General features: G+C 33.4%; 2 protein-coding genes across 2 annotated transcripts; one reads left to right on the forward strand and one right to left on the reverse strand.

Moving 5' to 3' along the window:
• Window positions 1-4322: 4322 nt before the first annotated feature.
• LOC143606251 (3beta-hydroxysteroid-dehydrogenase/decarboxylase-like) lies at window positions 4323-10402 on the forward strand. Its single transcript, XM_077082079.1, has 13 exons — window positions 4323-4438; window positions 4750-5010; window positions 5189-5278; window positions 6138-6271; window positions 6388-6558; window positions 7537-7662; window positions 7729-7808; window positions 7940-8138; window positions 8233-8338; window positions 8993-9167; window positions 9240-9396; window positions 9485-9551; window positions 10075-10402. Exons 2-13 carry the CDS (start codon window positions 4776-4778, stop codon window positions 10227-10229), a joined length of 1695 nt encoding a protein of 564 aa, XP_076938194.1. The 5' UTR covers window positions 4323-4438; window positions 4750-4775; the 3' UTR covers window positions 10230-10402.
• Window positions 10403-12539: 2137 nt separating this feature from the next.
• LOC143606250 (peroxidase 64-like) lies at window positions 12540-14013 on the reverse strand. The gene is made up of 3 exons (XM_077082078.1): window positions 13484-14013; window positions 13218-13406; window positions 12540-13129 (listed from the first exon to the last, which is right to left on the reverse strand). The coding sequence occupies exons 1-3, from the start codon at window positions 13748-13750 to the stop codon at window positions 12575-12577; spliced, it is 1011 nt and encodes a 336-aa protein (XP_076938193.1). The 5' UTR covers window positions 13751-14013; the 3' UTR covers window positions 12540-12574.
• Window positions 14014-19517: the final 5504 nt, after the last annotated feature.

Below are 19517 nucleotides of genomic sequence, written 5' to 3' on the forward strand. Positions count from 1 at the left end.
TGCAAACTTGGAGGTTCCCGCATTTGCAGCGGTTGGTCTGAAGGTTTTAGAGAAGTCACGTGGGTTTCCACCCGCGTTTTTTGGTTTGAAGGTTTCTCCAAAATTCCTTCTTGGTTGGAAGTCCGTTTCCTTACGCTTCCCTTTCGCCTTATGGCGAGGGTTTACGTCGGTGTCGGATTCCTCCGAATCATCGTCCAAGTACTCGCACTCATTGCTCATGTTGAGCTGTTGTCAAGTGCTTCCGAATTCGTCAGCCTGTTGGAGTGAACGTAAGCGTTCATCCAACTCAGCTTGGAATTCCCTTTGACGTTTTTTCGCCCACGCTTTAACTTGTTCGAGTGTTTGGCGGGGGAGCCTCGTCTGTTGTCTCTCCAACTGGGTATTGGTGAATCCCAGTGAAGGATTGTTTACTGCACTTGCCCCGGCTCGGGTAACCGGGGTAGTGTTCGTAAAATTTACTGCACTTGCCCCGGCTTGGGTAACCGGGGTAGTGTTCGTAAAATGTGTGTATTCGCCGGTGTTCCTCCCAGTAGTTGGGGTTGTGGTTACCGGGTTTCTTGGTTACTCCCTGTCCTGGGGACCGGAGTAACGTTAACCATCTTTTTGGAGGTTTTGAAAAAACTGAGAATTAGTTCTAGCTTTTATGCACGGATGGCGCCAATGAAGAAACACTAATTGACCCCAGGCAGATTACGGATAATCTGGGGGTTAAATAGATGTTTCCCACGAGGGGTTATGTCCGGCAAAGATGGTTCTTCTGGTGACCTGCAAAACAGACACCGTGAGCTCGTCACTTAGAAGGGGGGGGGTACCTCCTTCTGACCACCCTCCGGCGTGAGAATCAGACTAGATTGCTCTTTAATATAAGTGTATATTAAGAGATTGCTAGAAAAGATAATATGTGATAAGGTAATGTAATGTAATGTCATGTGTCCATACCATTTCAAGGTGTTGGAGTATTTATAGCCGAAGGTAGGTTTCCAAGCAGGTACAGCCGGCTGAATAGTATTCCTGTTCTGCCAACTGTGGGCTACGCACGTGCCATGCTGGTGGTTGGTGGGTAGGCAGCGGCTGATAGTGACCAGGCCGGCTGTGTACTATTCCTGTTCCACCAACTGCAGGCTATGCACGTCCTCCGACAGGTTGGTGAGTAGGCAGCGGCTGATAGTGACATACAGTACAAGAGCGTGCTGCTCGTCATACTGTTGTCAGTGAGCTGTCGTATCTTTGGTCAGATCTTTTGTCCATACCTCGTCAGGTACAGTACAAAAGATCCTCCAGTATCGTACGGACTGGCTCATTTGTGCGGGAGTGTTCCCGGCTTTGTGCGGGAGTGTTCCCGGCTTGCTCACTCCTTCTTCAGGTGACATTACTGAATTATTTAAGAGTTAAGTGCCTTGTGCGTGTAGCCTTGCTGCACGGGTAGCCTTCCCTGATGGCTAGTATCCGTTGCTGTGGGAACAGGCGGAGTACGTCGACCATTGGGAGGCTTTTCCTGCGGGAACAGCTTGCGTACTGCGCGTAAGGACGTCACGTCTCTGAGCATGGTGGGTCATGCGGATCCAGTTGGTTTCTGCGCAGACGTCTCTTCAAGGTGAGTCTTGCGAGTTTAGCCTTTGCGCAGACGTCCCTGTTGAAGGTGAGTCTTGCGGGTTCAACTGCGCAGACGTCCCTCTTTGAGGTGAGTCTTGCAGGTCCAACTGGGCTCTGCTGGGACCTACCTCTTCACATATAATTGCACTTTGTTTTTTTTTTAACCAATCACATTAATATGCTTTCACTTTTAAATCACAATAATATACTTTTATTATTATTATTATTATTATTATTATTATTATTATTATTATCCTAACGTAGACAATACGTTAATAATATATATTTTTTATTATCAATAAAATATGTATGTGCATTTACTTTAAATTTGTTGATGTGAATAATTGAACTGCTACCAACTTAGAGTAAGATTAGATGATGGGAACGGTATTGGTTTTTTTTGCTAAAAAAATGTATAAATCATGTATTGACATGTAACCTAACATGTCTTTGTTTAATAAATGGAACCATGTTACTAAATTTTAATAAAATTAAATTGCTACCAACTTAATAGTAAACTTTTCATAATCGATAAAAGTTATTTCCGACAAGATAACTATTGACTCAGTTGCAATATTACAAGACAAATACGTATTTTGACTAAAGACACAGAACATGTTTTAAGGAATCAATGTTTAAACGTAGAGCTCAACCTTTCTTCTCTATTGATATTTATTTGCATTGTAATATTCATCTAAACTAGTTCTATGATACACAAACATGGTGTCTTTCAATAATATCGTTCATGATAAAATATAAACAAGATTAAACAACTCGCCCTTATGCATATCGAAAGCTGCATATGTTAAAATTTTAGTTAATTTTGCTACCAAATCGTCTGGTTACGTACGCTAATCATCATGTCAGTTAATGCTTACTCCGAATTTTGTTTTTTCCCCACTACCTGACATTAAAATATTATTTAGGTTTACGTTGAATGAACTTAGCATGAAATTGAAGAAAGTAATGCTTAGAATTCATAAATTGATTTATGGTACGTTTTATAATGAAGTTTTTTAGTTTTTTTACTTAATTCTCAACACACACATCATGCAATTGCGTAAGTTGTTTAGTTTGATTACAAAATGATTAGTGGTTGGAAAATGGTACCTAACGTAAATTTATTAAAAAAATGGGTTTTTGCAGTTTAAAAAGGACAAGTCTTGTGATCATTATTGGTCACATTGTTTGTAATTTGATTATCTAGTGCAAGTCACCAATATCAACCGGTTAAACATATGGCTGCTCTATTCAACTGTTTCAATCAACTTTGGACTTCTATAGTTGTAAGTCCACCTCTATCAAGCCTCAGTTATTTGTTTAAATAAACATGTAGCATAGAGATCTATCAATAATGATTAATTAAGTCATAAATGAATTCATGTGGTGTAATTTGTAAATGATGAGTAGAATGCATTTGGAGGATGTTGTGGCAGGACTAAGGAGGATCCGGAGACAACAACCGTGGAAATTAGCACCGGTGAGGATGGAGAGGTCAACGTAACCACCGTCGCTACTAAAGTATACAGTAGTATCGAAGGTAGTGGCTCAGCTAATGCAGACCTCCTTGCTACTAGCATGATCAGCAGTGGCGGTGGTGGTGCTACACATGACACGAATTAATCTTTGAGCAAATAATTAAAGTTATGTGTGGCCTAGGTAATGAACGGTTGTTGAGTAATGCCAAAGTCAACTACGAAGTAAGTAATTACTTACAAGTTACAACCCGTCATGATGTTTTATTTGTTTAATATGTATGGTTATAGTCTTTTCTTATCTATGTATGGGTTTGTTTTCTTAGTTGATATGTTTCATTTATTGTCAAAAGTTTATTGGTTGAACAAAATCAAAAATCTCCAATGCTTGTTCCATTGGTTTTAGACCTTTAGTGGTAAATGTATATTTGCATGGTGAAAAGTTGCAATTTAAAACCATTTGATTGTTGGCGAAACAATCATGCATGCATGTTCCTCAAAAATGAAAAGAGATAACATGCCAAAAGTGAGATAAAGCAATTTTAGATCCAAACAAAAGATTCATCAAGTTCATTGGTTAAAGCCAATCATATTGCGAGTAAATCCAACACTACGAGTTCTGGTTTTAACCCACACAAAAAAGTACTCTTTTTTTTTTCTTTTTAACCAACATAAATTGTTTTTAACTAGAAAGACCCGGACACTCGAGATCATCCTAAACAATAATTCCGTTCGAAAAACAAATGATGACCCAACTGACTTTCACCGCATTTATGCCGCAACACATGGTAACTTTCTACCGCATTCCTAAGATACGATGTGAAATCAAATTTGGCACCAACCGAAAGACGTATGCTTGTGTTTCATGAAAACTAGTGATTATATATATAAATATAGGGTTTGGATTAAATACAAATGAAATTAACGTGCTGATTGTGAGAATTAAGTTGAGTAATTATATATACAAGTAGAAAGTAGAGTAATTGATTCTCACCATTAGTACGTTAATTTCGTTTGTATGTTAACATTCCTCTCTCTATATATATATTTATATAATTTATGACGTTATCAGGTCAAACACACCGGTCCGACATTTGATCCGGTAAGATGTCCTGGTCGATGTCCGGACCGGGTCCGAAAATAATAATAATAATAATAATTATTATTATTATTATTATTATTATTATTATTATTTGTGAGGCATATGTACCACGTGCATATGGAGCTGTACATTTTGTTTGGAGGTGATATTGTATGTACAGTTGTTCAGATCGATCGGGAGTATCTATCGTCTTCTTCATCTCTGCAGGCCTGCCATTTAGACCGCCGTGCGATTGATTCTCCGGCGGCTAAATCCCGGCGATTTACAGGTACACTGTTTTCTCATTTCTTCACTTTCTGTTTAGTTCATCACTGTATGAATCTCAAACTTCGTATCCAATTCAGTAGGCGTTCTTTTCTTCTAGATTTAACTCAATCAGATCTGTTAATTTCTTGCTGGATAACTTTAATAATTCATTCCTGTTATAGCCATTAATATATGAGATGCATTTTGATTTAAGCTTTTAAAGTAGCAATTAAACAATAGGATTTAGGTCACATTGACAACTACTAAACCATTCATTTTGAGTTTGACAAACAGATTGCATCAATTCATATGGTTATGATAATATTATTATAGGGACAAATAATCAATAATACTAAGAAATGGGTGGTCCACATGAGAGGTGGTGTGTTGTGACTGGAGGACGAGGCTTTGCCGCACGCCATTTAGTCGATATGCTCATCAGGTATGAGATATACTCAGTTAGGGTTACTGACTTAGCCCCTGATATCAAGCTCGAACACTATGAGGAGAGGGGAAACCTCGGTCAAGCCTTACGGTTAGGTCGTGCTCAGTACGTCTCCATGGACCTCTGTGACAAATCTCAAGTATTCAAAGGTTAGTTACTCAGTTAGTTGGTTAAATTACTACACTTTTTGTCTGCATATTGCAATAATAATAAGTTGTTGTTGACAGATTTACTGAGATTTTAACCGTTTATTTGTGAGGTTTTTAAGACTGTTTATTTGTGAGGTTTTTAAGACTCTTTTATTTACGTGATTTTTTGATATTGCAGCTTGTGAAGGGGCTGAAGTTGTTTTTCATATGGCTGCACCAGATTCATCCATTAATAACTACAAGCTGCACTATTCAGTCAATGTGCAAGGTAAATGCATATCGATGAACATAGTTCAGTTGAGGGAAAACTGCACAAAATAGTCACCAATTTACAATTTATTAGCGATTTTAGCAACAACCTTCGTTTTAACTTATTTTATTTATACATTGCTGATGTGACACTGGTTGATGCCATGTCGGCTGCCACTTCAGATGCCACATATTCAAGAAGTTCTTTTGTGAAGAAAAACCCTAAAATATTCATTTATTTACAAAGTTAAACGAATATGTTTTGTGATATGTATTTAAAACAAACTGTCAAAAAGTCATGTCAGATTCTGCATGTAGGCTTGTAAATGAATTGAACGAACATGAATGGACTCATGTTCGTGTTCGTTCGTTTAACTTTAACGGAACAAATGATTGAACATGAACAATTAAACGAATGGGTGTACTTGTATGTGTTCGATTGCTAAGAAAATGAATGTTTAAGTGTTCTTTCGTTAACAATATAAACGAACAGTTCACAAATGTGAATGAACGAACATCACTGAACATAGACGAGCAAACATAACTGAGCTAAAAACCAATTAAAAGTAAATGTGAACAGGAGTGTGTGGGGTTCAAAAGTTATTAAAACTAGTCAAATTATAATGTGTTCTAAATTTTAAATGAATAGATTAGCAAACATAAAATGTAAACTGACAAACATAAATGAGTGTAAAATCGTTAAAAATAATTAGCATAGAACGAACACAAACAAATATAAATGAACGAAGGAGTCATGTGTTCATGTCTGTATGCTTAACTAAACAAACAAAATTTTTAGTTCATGTTCGCTCGTTTATTAAAGCAACCCTTTCTCTTTCCAGTTTATGCAATATGATTTTCAATATTTGAATTTATAGGCACCAAGAATGTAATTGAGGCTTGTACTAAACTCAATGTGAAGAGGCTTATTTATACTAGTTCTCCTAGTGTCGTTTTTGATGGGATTCATGGCATATACAATGGAGATGAATCATTGCCTTATCCTTCTAAGGTTTTGTTTTCATTTAACTATTTAAGTTTTTCAATATACTTTTAACTCAGAATTATGTATTTCATCTATCTATTAAGTATTAATGTTATGCAATTATATGTATTATAATATTTCAGCATAATGATTCATATTCTGAAACTAAAGCCGAGGCTGAGGCACTAGTTATCAAGGCTAATGGTGTCAACGGGCTTTTAACATGCTGCATTCGTCCCAGTAGCATTTTTGGTCCTGGTGATAAGTTGCTTGTTCCATCCTTAGTTGCTGCAGCAAGGGCAGGGAAATCAAAGGTGCATAATTAATTTGTAATTATATTGCAAATTTATATATCTGTTTAGAGGATAGTATGCTGTTATGTAGTTTTTCGCTTTTTTTTTTCAAGTTAAGGAAAATTTTCAGTTTTTAAGTGGTTTAGACGAAGTCAAATCGATTTTGATCATCAAATTACTTTAGGGTCAAATGTTCAGTTTTGGGTAATCAGTTTATGAGTATGAGGAGCTGCAACAAAACTGGTTATCTAAGGGAAAACAAATTTAGTTTACTATTCCAGGCCCCTTTAGCCCTAAAAGTCTTTTAACTTTACCTTTTCACTGACAGTATATAAGAATGTCGTTTATTTTATTTTATTTTATTTTTTAACTTACCTGTTAATTTCTAGAATGAATCGTTTGGGTTCACATGTGAGATGTGAAATGGGTCAGAATCTTGGCTGGAGTCTGATTTGGGTTAAGAATGTTCTAGAGTCGTTTTTTGGTTATTATTTATGTTAGGTATTATTTAATAGGTTGGTTGATTTTATTTTTAGAGTTTATTTTGGGATTTAGGTTATGGTCTTCATTTAGTTTCTTTTTTTTTATGGGTTTTTATTATTCTTCAAGTTTGGGTCTATTGTAAGTAGCGGGCCAAAGTCTATGTTACGGTGTACTTTAATTTCTGGTTTAGATCGTACAAAAGGGTAGATCAGTTGATCAATTGTGTTCTGTGTTTTCTGTTTATTGCCAATAAATTGATTTGGGCCAACATAAATTACTTAACTGAACAATATATGCCAAACACTCGAAACACCTAATTATCACAATTTCAAACAGTAGAAGCACATCCAAATGCCAACTCGTACTACCCATATCGTTAAAGCTTATTATTTTATAGAAGTTTTTTTAATTCACACAATCACTTTTATAACATGATGCCTTAAACTCACTTCAGCATCATCTTGCTTCTTATTATAACTGAGCTGGCATAAGTGACTTCTGATTTCTGGGTTACAGTTTATTATTGGGAATGGCTTAAACATGTATGATTTCACTTATGTTGAGAATGTTGCACATGCTCATGTGTGTGCTGAAAGAGCTCTAGCATCAGACGGGTCTGCTTCAAAGAAAGCTGCAGGCGAGGTAACTTAAGCCTCATCTATGATTTTATAATATCAACATATTTATAACAATAAATTGTTTTTCCAGGCTTACTTTATAACAAATATGGAGCCGATAAAGTTTTGGGAGTTCATGTCACTTATTCTTGTTGGCCTTGGTTATGAAAGGTATTCATTTCTTTCTGTCTCCGTAATTTGTTGGTGCTCAAATTATGAGGTAGAAAGCATAAAGATATATACAGTAGTTAGTTTAATACAGCAGCACTTTGTTTTTATTTCTGATTTTATGTAGTTTGCAGGCCAAGAATCAAGATTCCTGCTTATGTGATGATGCCTATTGCCCATATAGTGGAGCGGATTTACAAAGTCTTAGCTCCATATGGCATGAAGGTCCCACAGTTGACCCCTTCAAGAATTCGACTGTTGAGTTGCAACAGAACGTTTAATTCTGCAAAAGCAAATGATCGTCTTGGTTATTCACCAATTGTAACCCTTCAGGTTCATTTATATTCCATTACTAAAATATTAATTGTTACATATCTTATAATTTAATTATTGCATACATTTGATTAATGAATATGGGTTATTACAGGAGGGTCTCAAAAGGACCATTGAATCATACTCGAATCTTAGGGCTGAGCTTTTGCCCAGAAAGGAAGGGCCTTCTAAAGCTGCTATGTATCTTGGAAATGGAATAGGTATGTGTGTGTGTGTATATATATATAGCAGATTAATAAGTTTATGCTGCTTAAGTGTGTTTTTATGCCCCTTAGTTGCTCTAAATTTCATCTCTTAACTAGTTTTAAACCCATGCGTGTTGCAGCGTGCTAAACAGCCAAAAGGTTAACGTCACCGAAACTATATAAAATACGTAAACCCATCCAGCGCCTCCAAAGGCAATGAATTGTGGAAAAAACTGACGTCATATATGTATACAACTTTTAACGATGTGTACATAAGTTCTCATATGACTTGTACACTATCACACACAATTCCATTTTGTACGAAACTTATATCGAGATGTAGATAAAAACAAGCACGTCGCAAAGATATGTTCGGAATTTTACAAAACATATATTATAAAAGTCATAAGAGTAGGACACGTGTCATCATGTGGTTGGCAAAAAAAAGAAAAAAAAAAGCATTTGGAAAAGTGTAGTGTTGAAATGCTAAGTTTAATTAAAGTGGAGGTGGATTTATTTTAAGTTTTTAAAGAGCCATAGTGTAACATCCAAAAGCAAGTTTCATATGCTTGTATGTTGTGTATCATGACTTGTACAATTCTATTTAACAGTAGAATAGTGTTTTGTTGAATTTGATTTAGTCAACTTTGTGATTTGACTTTTTTGCAGTTGGGGACATACTTCTTTGGAGAAATACAAGGTTGGCATGGACTGCAATTCTTGGGTTGGTTTTATTTTACATTAATTATGTGTTACCTGGAAGTACGATGATAACTGCAATTTCAAAGGTCCTCATTTGGGCTTCAATCGCCCTGTTTCTTCATGGCAAATTGCCTGATAGTGTGTAAGTATCACGTCCCATTTTATAAATAATGTAACATTGGTGTGATTATAAGAAGCTTTTATTGGTATGCAGAATGGGATATTCAGTTGAGAAAATCCCAGAATCAAAGTTTAAGATTTCAGAAGAAACAATACGTAGAACCGCGTTATCAGTGGCATCATCATGGAATTCTGCGGTTGATAATTTAAAATCTATTTCTAGCGGGAACGACTGGATGCTATTCTTCAAGGTATTTTTATTTTATGCAAATTCATGATTTTTAAGTTATACTTTCTCTCGCTTTAATGTCTCACAAATTTCTTTTATTTTTCAATCAGATGGCTCTATCTCTCTTCATTGTTAGCTGGATCGGATCAATGCCATTGCAAAGCTTTTTTATCAAAGGTTCACACGATCTCCCCTTCTCTATTTTCTGATGAATTTAGGGGTATAATGGTCATTATAAATAGTATTTAATTAAACGAGTATATTTGATAATAATTATTTGGGGTAATTTTAGATATAGTAAAAGCTTCATATATGCGTTTCCGAAAGTAGTTAAAATATCAAATATATGTCATTAAAACCAGTTTAGTAAGTGACGATTATACCCTTATTCTTGTAAAACTTAATAATTTTTATATGCCCATCGTTAACTTCAGTTTTATTTTCAACCATTTATCAGTTTTTTAACTCGTTTTTAACTTCATTTTAAAATTTTTATAATTACACAATAGTTTTCTCAAATATTGTCGGCGTCGATCAAAATCCAAATAAAAAATAGGGTCTAAAACAATATAATGAGAAGGGGTTTTATGTTCATTAAGTAAAAAATCATAATCTATTTTTTATGTTTGGGTAAATATCATGTTATGTAAATTTGTAAGGGTATATATGACTAAAACTTTTATATTTATGTTTCTTGCAGTACTTCCCTTTGCCTTTGTTGTGTTCTACATTTACGATAAATATGAAGACGAGGTTGACAGGATTCTTGAAAAGGTTTTCCCAGTCCAACGTTTGTCAAATCCTGAGGTTTTAAGATTATTGAATCCTTTCAAGCCACTTGATAAACACGATTAGTGAACCGTCCTGTGGGCACTAACATTGAGCTATTTTGTTTGCGGGTTTGTTACTGCTATTGTTGTTAGTTGGTTGGTCTTATGATTTGTTTTCCTGGTAAAGTGGATACAAACAGTTTCTGTTTTAGTAATGCATTTTGTTTTTGTAACAGAATTAGTGGTATGTTTGTTTAATTTGATTGGTTTTGTTATTCAAAAAAAGCAACTCACTTTTGATATTATTTATTTTCAATACTATGGTTTGTATTTTTTTTTAAATCTTCATTAACCACTTGGTTTTTGCAAACTAAGTTATAAGAAAACATGTAAATTTGGAAAAGAACTGATTGATATTTAAAAACTATGTATATGATTAGATAATTTTTGTATATTAATTAATTAGTTGCTTTCAGGGGAAAATTAAAAGGCAGTAGTTATGGAATTAAGGTGTACTACAAGGGTATGGGCAAGTATCATTTGTAGTACAATGTGTGTTGTGTTATAATGAGGTGCCACAAGAAACTAAACTATGAACAGATTAAAGGAAAACTATTGAAGAAATGCCGGAGATACAAACTTGGTCCAGTTGGGTATATCTTATACTAATAATCTTCATAAATGTTATATTATTTGATAGTGCATGCATACATGTAAAAGTTTATATAATACACGTAGAAATTTTGAAACACAACACGGAAATAATCAGATTTTGAGTTGATTATATGATACATGTATTAAACGGGGTGACTGAACATGATCCAATTAATACATGGGTTGACATAATCTCTAGTAAATAGTTAACATGTTTAAGAGTTTACTAGTGAAAGAGCCCGCGCGTTGCGGCGGGAAGGCAACGAGAATTCTGTTGGTTATGGTGCCAACATTGGGTATGAACCTTTTTAAGGTCTTTTGTTTGAAAAGCAAAAGTTCTAAAATATTTGATTGTGAGTAAAACTATATAAAAAAATATGGGTTTAGATTGTGGTGTGCGGCTTTTTAAACTAAACTTATAGAACTGAAATTTTTTTTTTACCAAACTTATAGTACATATTTACTGTAATTAAGCATAATATAAAATATAAACTTACTAAAATAATGTTGTCACTTAATTTTCCTTGCCCGCTATATTATATTCTATGAAATAAATGTGAAAAGAATACGTATATATGTAATCTTGCTTGTCATAATTTAGGCTAAACCACAAATAGCTAGACTTTGAAGAGAAACATTAGAAATAGGCATCACATATGCTGCAATAATTATCAGCTTAAACGATTATTCTTGCCACAAACACATGCCTTGTGCAGTCACCAGTGTATCATTTCTATTCCTAAAAATATTCCATAACAATCAGAACCAAAGCGCATACACATGTTGTTAAAATTTACCAACTTGCAACAGACTTGATGATTACTTATCACATATTTGGTTGTATAAACATGATGGAGAATTAATCACTTTATTAGCATAGGTAGTTGACTAATTCATTACTTGTTCTTAAAAAAACAGCTTCAAACTCAGATTCAGTTGGTATAATTGTCCATGATGTTATGTTGTTAAATACAATACAGGTTCAAGTAATTCCCAGCAGTAAAACAACAGGTATAATTCTCAAAAGTGATGTTTTCTAGTTAAGCATAAATTATAAGCTTAGCATGTACCAAGTCATACTTTAAGTTTCAATTCGTTAATAAGAAGGCGCAGATACCAAGTCATATTTCAATAATTAACATTCATTCTTTAATATTATAGACAACAATTATTTAATTTCGTCTTCAATGGTATCTACGAGAAAAACAACGAAAAATCAGTGACACTGAAATTCTGACTTGACCGATTCCGAGTAATGTTGGCCGATAGACCGGTTTTTACAATAACAATTATTTGTGAAGTATGCTGTTTCTTATGAGCTTGTAATAATCCATTTGCAGGTTCTCGATAACACGAGAAGAGCGTGTGAACTACATAATATTAAGTGTGAGGTGTAACACTGCTACTTGCCTACTTTATAAGTTGTATAGATACAAACTGAGAACATTGTGGATTATATAAATTACATATTAACCGTTTTGATGTATTATTATTATTATTTATTATTATTATTATGTGTTTCAGATATTGGGACTTACATGGGGCGTATGTGAACAGTGTGGATTATATAAATACCAGATGTTGTATGATTTAATTCTACTTGTTTCTCTTCTCATGCTCAAATATTATAAAAATAAAAATATATCCTCCATTATCATAAGCATGAATACATTCATTCATAATAAATTCAATATGACCATATCATCATATTCTTGCAAAGGCTTCCCTTTCATCTCTCACAAACTTGCACAACACTAGAAATTACATATATGTAGTCTAATTTACCACCCTACAATTCTTCCTGACCTCCTGACCACCTGTAATGCTACTCATCTTGATCATAGACTTTATAAATGCATTTTTGAATGCGCTTTCTGAACTCGCAAACGTTGCTGCTAGATTCTTAGTTTTAGACGAATCAAGCAACGCTTTATCAGAAGAAAATAAACCTTTTTGTTGGAAAATAAGTTTGTAATATGTGTTATCAAAACTTGTGGAAGAAGGATCCATTGCCACTCCTGCATTCTTTGCATTAACGACCGGACAAATTTTCTTTAAACTCGCGGCAAATGAAGGGTTGAGTGACGGATCAACATCGGTCTTTGCGTTGAAGTTGTGAATTCGGCTTTTGAATGATGAGCAATGGGAGAAACCAAGAGTATGTCCACCTGAAAGTGCAACAAGGTCTTGTAGAGAGAGTCCTCTTTTAGCAAAGCTTTGTTGAAGTTGAGATATGTTGAATGTAGGAAATGGGAGTTGTATTGTTTCACTTGCTAACGATGTTCTTCCATCTTTCCTTCCTTTAGGAACATCCCATGATGGCCCTCCAGACTGCATGTGTAATACAATACAAGCTAGAAATTAATGTTCAAAATTTAGTTACTTATATACCGAAATACTAGATAAATATTGTTATTACCAACACGACGGAATCTCTAGCCGCTAAAGCTAAGACATCGGCACATGAAACTATCCCCGGACACACGGATTCAACGGCTTTCTTAGCATTATCGATTACATAAAACGCATGCAAGGAAACATTCGGTGGCCCATCTTTTTCAGCTTTGTTTTTGCCCTTAGAATCAAGCAACACAGAAGCATCACACCCCTTCAAAAATCATCAAACCAATTTAGTCACTAGCTATGCAATTTAAACATAGAAAAAAAAAAGAATTCCTTTTTTACCCTTATGAAACAGTCATGAAAGTGCATCCTTAGCAACGCCGCAGGGACTTTTTTGTCACTTTTTGCCGCATCCCTCACCGCTTTTCTAACGAGTGATTCAACATTAGGGCATGTTTTTGCATAGTAGTTTGAGCTTAGTGAAGATACAAAAGAGGACAGTGAGAGGATGAGTAGTGAGGTTAAGAATGTAGACATGGCTGTATGTATGTATGTATGTATGTATGTATGTGTATACAGTTTTACTTGATGATTCTGCATGGAGTTCATGCATGTGATTTATAGGAAGATGGAGTGGGGTTGGATTTGTTATAGTGGACATGGTTGGTATGATAACTAACTGATGGTGCATGGTGATAATTGGAGTGTGTTTGAAGGATTTAATTACAAGACAAATAGCCTTGTCAATTCTTACTCTCATCTTTAGGCATTTCATAACTTTATTTGGTGAGTTTGTTTTAAAGCACCGAAGGGACTTATTTTTATTAAAATCCATTTGGATCCAATGATTCATGGTTACCAAAGACATCAACTACTCAAGTAGAGGTTAAGGGATCAAATCTATGTACTATTAAATCGCTAACGAGTAAAATTAAAGTAGTTATTTGAATTCTTAAGGGTCGAAAGACATACCGGTCACGACACCAAACCTTTACAAACCTCATTAAAATTATTAAGAATATTATAACACACACATAGGGGGAAGTGTACAAACTATACAGAAAATGTTAAGAAGATTCAAAACAACTCGGTATCATTTTTTAAATCATGCGGAAGTTTGGTCCCAACTTTTTTTCTTTCGTTTGAACAACCATAACTTGGTTAAATCCACTAAATACTATAATACACTTTTTATAAAAACACCAGTAGTTACTGTAAAAGCAAATTGCAGCTTATCAAAGTTTATTTTTCGCCATTTGCAAATTGTTTAAATAATCTTCGTGATGTGTGTCCGTATATCATCCCGAGCGCTTGATCATCATCAATATTCTTGTCCATGAACATTACCTATGGGAAAACAACCCCACAAGTTAGTATTTCATCATATAAGAATCCTAGTACGAATGTATGCATAAAAATTAAATCAAAATATGACAAGACAAACTAACTGGAAAATCTGAACAGGCGCATGCCGTTACAGATTGTTGTTAACAACTATTTTTATTAATAAAACACAATTGTAAACACATCAAACAAATCAACAAAAATCTATAAATTTTACTAACAATCCATTATGTTGTTACCTAACTTCTGACCAAAAATCATGTAAAACTAAAATGGTTAAGACCACTAAACAACCTTCGCAAATGGCTGACGTGGTTGCTGTCAGCAACTATTTCATAGACAAATTAATCGTAACAACACACAAAAACATTTCAGAAAAATCTATAAAAATTACCAAAAATACATTTTGATGTTAGAAAGGTTCTCACCAAAACTCATGTAATAATAAAATGGTTAAGACTTTCAAACAACCTATGCGAGTGGCTGACCTGATTGCTGTTAATTATTTTAAGGACGAATTAATCGGAACAACACATAAAATCATTTCAGAAAAATCTATAAAAATTACCAGCAATCCATTATGATGTTAACAAGCTTCTGACAAAAAACCATGTAAAAATAAAATGGTTAAGACCCCGAAACAACCTCCACAATTGGGCTGACCTGTTTATGACAGCCTGTGTAAATCAATTTTTCAAGCAAGATACAACCCCTTAAGTAACCCATTTTGACTTGGAATCTTTTGTAGAACTAAACAAATGTGTCGGGAATGATTAGTGGCGAATCTAGACATTTAACTAAGTGGGGGAAAATTATCAATAAAAATATAAAGCGAACTACATTAAATATAGAAAAAACATACATATTACAATTGTTCTATACGTGATTTCATTGTTTGAAAATGGTCAATTACAGTTTATGTTGAAAACACTTTAAAATTTAATGCTTATTTTCGATGATACAAATTACATAAGCATGCATTCAAAAAGTCCTTGCCAATTCGATTACGCAAATTTGTCGTTAACATCTTCATCGCAGAAAAAAAAATCTTTCACCATTGCGATTCATACGGGTAAAACTATTTCTCTAAACGAACTTGATATTCATGAATCATCTGCATGTCTGTCTTCTTCGTATAACAATTAACATCTTTTTAAATCGACCATTTAAAAAAAATGAGATTGTTTAACACTTTATTGGGCTGGATGAAATACAGAATATGAGGCTAATTAAAAAACGGAAGATGTCTTAATTAATTTTTTAATCCAAATTACCACTACAAAACTTAATTATTACATAGGCTCACTACATTTGAGTGAGTGACTAACCACCACTAGGCTGGTCTTCAATCCGCCTATGGGAATGATGACACTAACTTTCGCATAAAAACATAATCGTTTACTACCCGAAATACCCCTCGACCCATAACTGCGCATTTTGGACAACATCATACATTATTTGATATTCAATATATTTTACATATGTAGAGTGTAAGAATCACTTACAAAAACTAGAGTACATCACGTACTCACCTTCGCCCGTATGAACTAAATTATAAAGTTTCCCTCCGACCTGTTGGCATCCATGCTTCAACTACAAGGCATGTTACTGAAAATCGACACGCACCATTGAGTTATTTAAATTTACCATATATATACCTAATAGATGATACAAGAATCTCACTTATCATGTCAACATAGATATACAATCCCAACTCAAGTATACCCATCAAAATTTCACCAATTTCTTCATTGTGGCATTTCATCAAACACTTGGTATGCATTCACATAATAATTACTTTATATGATGATAACTTCATTTAATATTCCACATAAACAACTAAGAACATCCACATGCATCACCAGTAAAGCATCATCAATAGAATTAAAGTAGTTAGTTATATAACAATAATCGTGTAAACTAGATAATCAAACCCAATTCTCCATGTATATTCATATCGAATCAAGAACCCTCAAAATCTAGGGTTTATAAAGTTGAATAATTGACCATTTTCTTTTTTATCTGATCTTTCAATGTATGACAGTCTAACCCCTGAACTTTTATTGAATAAACCCATTTTCCACAAATTTTAAAATAGTCCCTATGGTTAAACCCCTAATCCTTTCAAACAAAAGTTTGGACTAAACACTTACTCATAATTCTTTTATAAGATCACAACCTAAAAAAATGTTGTTTATACATTTTATAAAAAATTGGAATGTTACAAATTTTGCGGTTTAAGTGAAAAACCACTTACCTTTGGATACCCTTGGGGGAGGCCAACTGGCGGCATTAAAAATATTGCCGCCTTTAGAAACATTTGGCCAGTTGTCGTATGAGGCCAAACATTGTTGCAACTTGGGAGTGGTTGTGTTTAAAGAAATTGTAAACCTATATATATTAAAATCACAAACAAAAATAAGTTTATAGTAGCAAGGAAAATAGAAACTGACTTTCAATTATTATCGACTTTCATAACCAGCTTCATTTACCTAAACTAAAATATAGGTTATTGATGTAACATTAGTTGACGAACCAAGTCACCACATAGATGTAATATATACCATCAACCTATACAATAATAGGAGTTGAGATCAGCATCAACATCAAATTTTTTGATAACAAAAAAACAAAATTGTAGCCATCATATAAGCATTTCATCAAACGGGATGAGCACTATTAAAATGATATAAATGCATGTTTTTTCATTCTGCCTGCATAAATATATGAACAAATTCAATTCACTAAGATTACCTTTTCATTAGACTTCATTGTTAGTAGTATTATCTATCGGAGACACCTGCAAGGTTCCCAAGACACATTTCGGTTGAGACTCTGTAGCATTGCAAAATCATTCATGAAGACACTAAAGCACAATGCCTGCCTTGAGTCCACAAATAGAAGGACCTTGTCATTAATCTTGCCCTGCTATCTATATTGACAAATTATCAAAAACAATTAACATCTTTCAACACAAATTCACACAAATACGAAGCTAATTAATCATAATTTGGATGGTAAAAGAAGCTTACATTGAGATTATGGAGGAATGATTCTAACAGTGTTGCCATTGATCGAATCTCAGAAGGTTCACCATCATGCTTGTACTAATTAACTGTCTTCAAATTAAAGAATATTTATATTCCCATTTGTATCACTCAATCATGGATTAATAATTAAAATGTCAGGCCACATAACCTAATTGAGATCTTCACAAAGTTCTATCTGACAAATCAATTGAGTATTCGAAAATCTAGGGTTTCTGAGCGAAAATCAAAGTTCTATTTCACCTTTTCATATTAGGTAATATATATAGGGGAGGGTTATCCTAAAAATAAGTAGTTTCCAAGGAAGACTAGGAATAATTTATAGTCATTGGATCATGTTAATAAATGGTTGAGATTTAAAATTACCAATAACCGACATAGTTTCCTAGAATTGTTCTTTCACCATCATTTGTAATGCCAAATGTCAAAAATTTGTTGGTTCTTACAATTCTTAGGAAACTCCTTATTCTTATTTGAACCATTTTCTATATATATATATATATATATATATATATATATATAAGGTTCAAATAAAAAGAAGTTGTTTCCTAAGAATGGTAAGAACCAATAAAAATTTGACATTTGGCATTAAAACCTATGGTGAAAGAACAATTCTAAGAAACTATGTCGGTTATAATAGTGAAAGAGTAAATTTATGAAACTATGACGGTTTTTGGTAATTTTAAATCTCAACCATTGATTGATATGATCAAATGACTATGATTTATTCTTAGTTTTCCTTGAAAACTACTTGTTTTTAGAATAACCCTCCCATATATATATATATATATATATATATATATTCAAGTTTGCCGGGAAATGAGCGATAAAAAACCAAAAAAACACATAGATATCAATGGACAAAAAGTCCATCTTTGAGTGGAGTCCATTGATGTATAAATTGTTACCAAGTCACCATGCGTTATTTATATTCACAAAAAAAAAAATTATAAAAAAATAAACATGTTAATATGAAAGGCGACACGAACATAACAAAATTTATATGTGTGGCCGATTAGATTGATATCTTTGTCACCGTAAATATATGATTCCCATTTGGGATGACCTAGAAGAACCAATCAATCCAACACGATTGACACTGCTACTACTTAGCATATTGTCAGTCATCTTTATGAATGTATGATTTGTAAACAATTGTGACCCATGTCACGATTTGATCATAAAAGCACTAATCAGATCCGTGCTATTTGATGATCGATAATTAAGTGAACTTTCAAGAGAAGGATGCGTCTATATATATATATATATCATATGATGTGAATTGTTTTTTTTTTGGAAGATCTTAGAATATATGTAGTTCATTAAGTGGTTATGAGAATGAAAGTCGTCCATTTATTTAAAGTAACATCTATGGATTTTTCTTAATAAACGCTAGTTTTGTTTCCTCATATAATAAAGTTATCGTATTCTTTTCATCGTCTACAATTATTATTGTTGAATTGTATGTTATTTATTTACTTTGTATGCGTAACTATATGATCCTATCTTCATTTCATCATAAACATGCTCAATCGTTAATATGACACGTTGAACTGGAATGCCTAGATTAATATTTTATAACATGTAACAAAATATTTTGTTATTATTATTAATATTATTTTTATCTTAAGTATTCAAATAAATCATGTGATTTAAAAAGGAATATTCTAGAAATTCTATCTTAACCTTGTTTCAAAAGTAAGTTTATCTACTTATTTAATTTGAAAAAAAAAAGAAAATAATAAATTTTGAAAAAATGCCGTGCATATTCATGTGTGCATGCATATTTGATTTTTTTTTATTATTTACTATATTATTATCATTATCATTTTGAGATTAAATTATCAATTAATATTTAAACCAGTTTTATCTCTATATGAAATTGATTTAAACCTCCTTCCCTCCACTATAAATAGAGGCTTTCATTCTCATTATTTTTCACACCAAATCTCATTCTCTCTTTTCTCTCTAAGCATAAACAAGTA

This window comes from Bidens hawaiensis, unplaced genomic scaffold (genome assembly GCF_021521415.1).
Source record: "Bidens hawaiensis isolate Kalapana, Puna unplaced genomic scaffold, B.hawaiensis_p1.1 tig00073837_1, whole genome shotgun sequence".
In the NCBI taxonomy this organism is placed as follows: Eukaryota; Viridiplantae; Streptophyta; class Magnoliopsida; order Asterales; family Asteraceae; genus Bidens; species Bidens hawaiensis.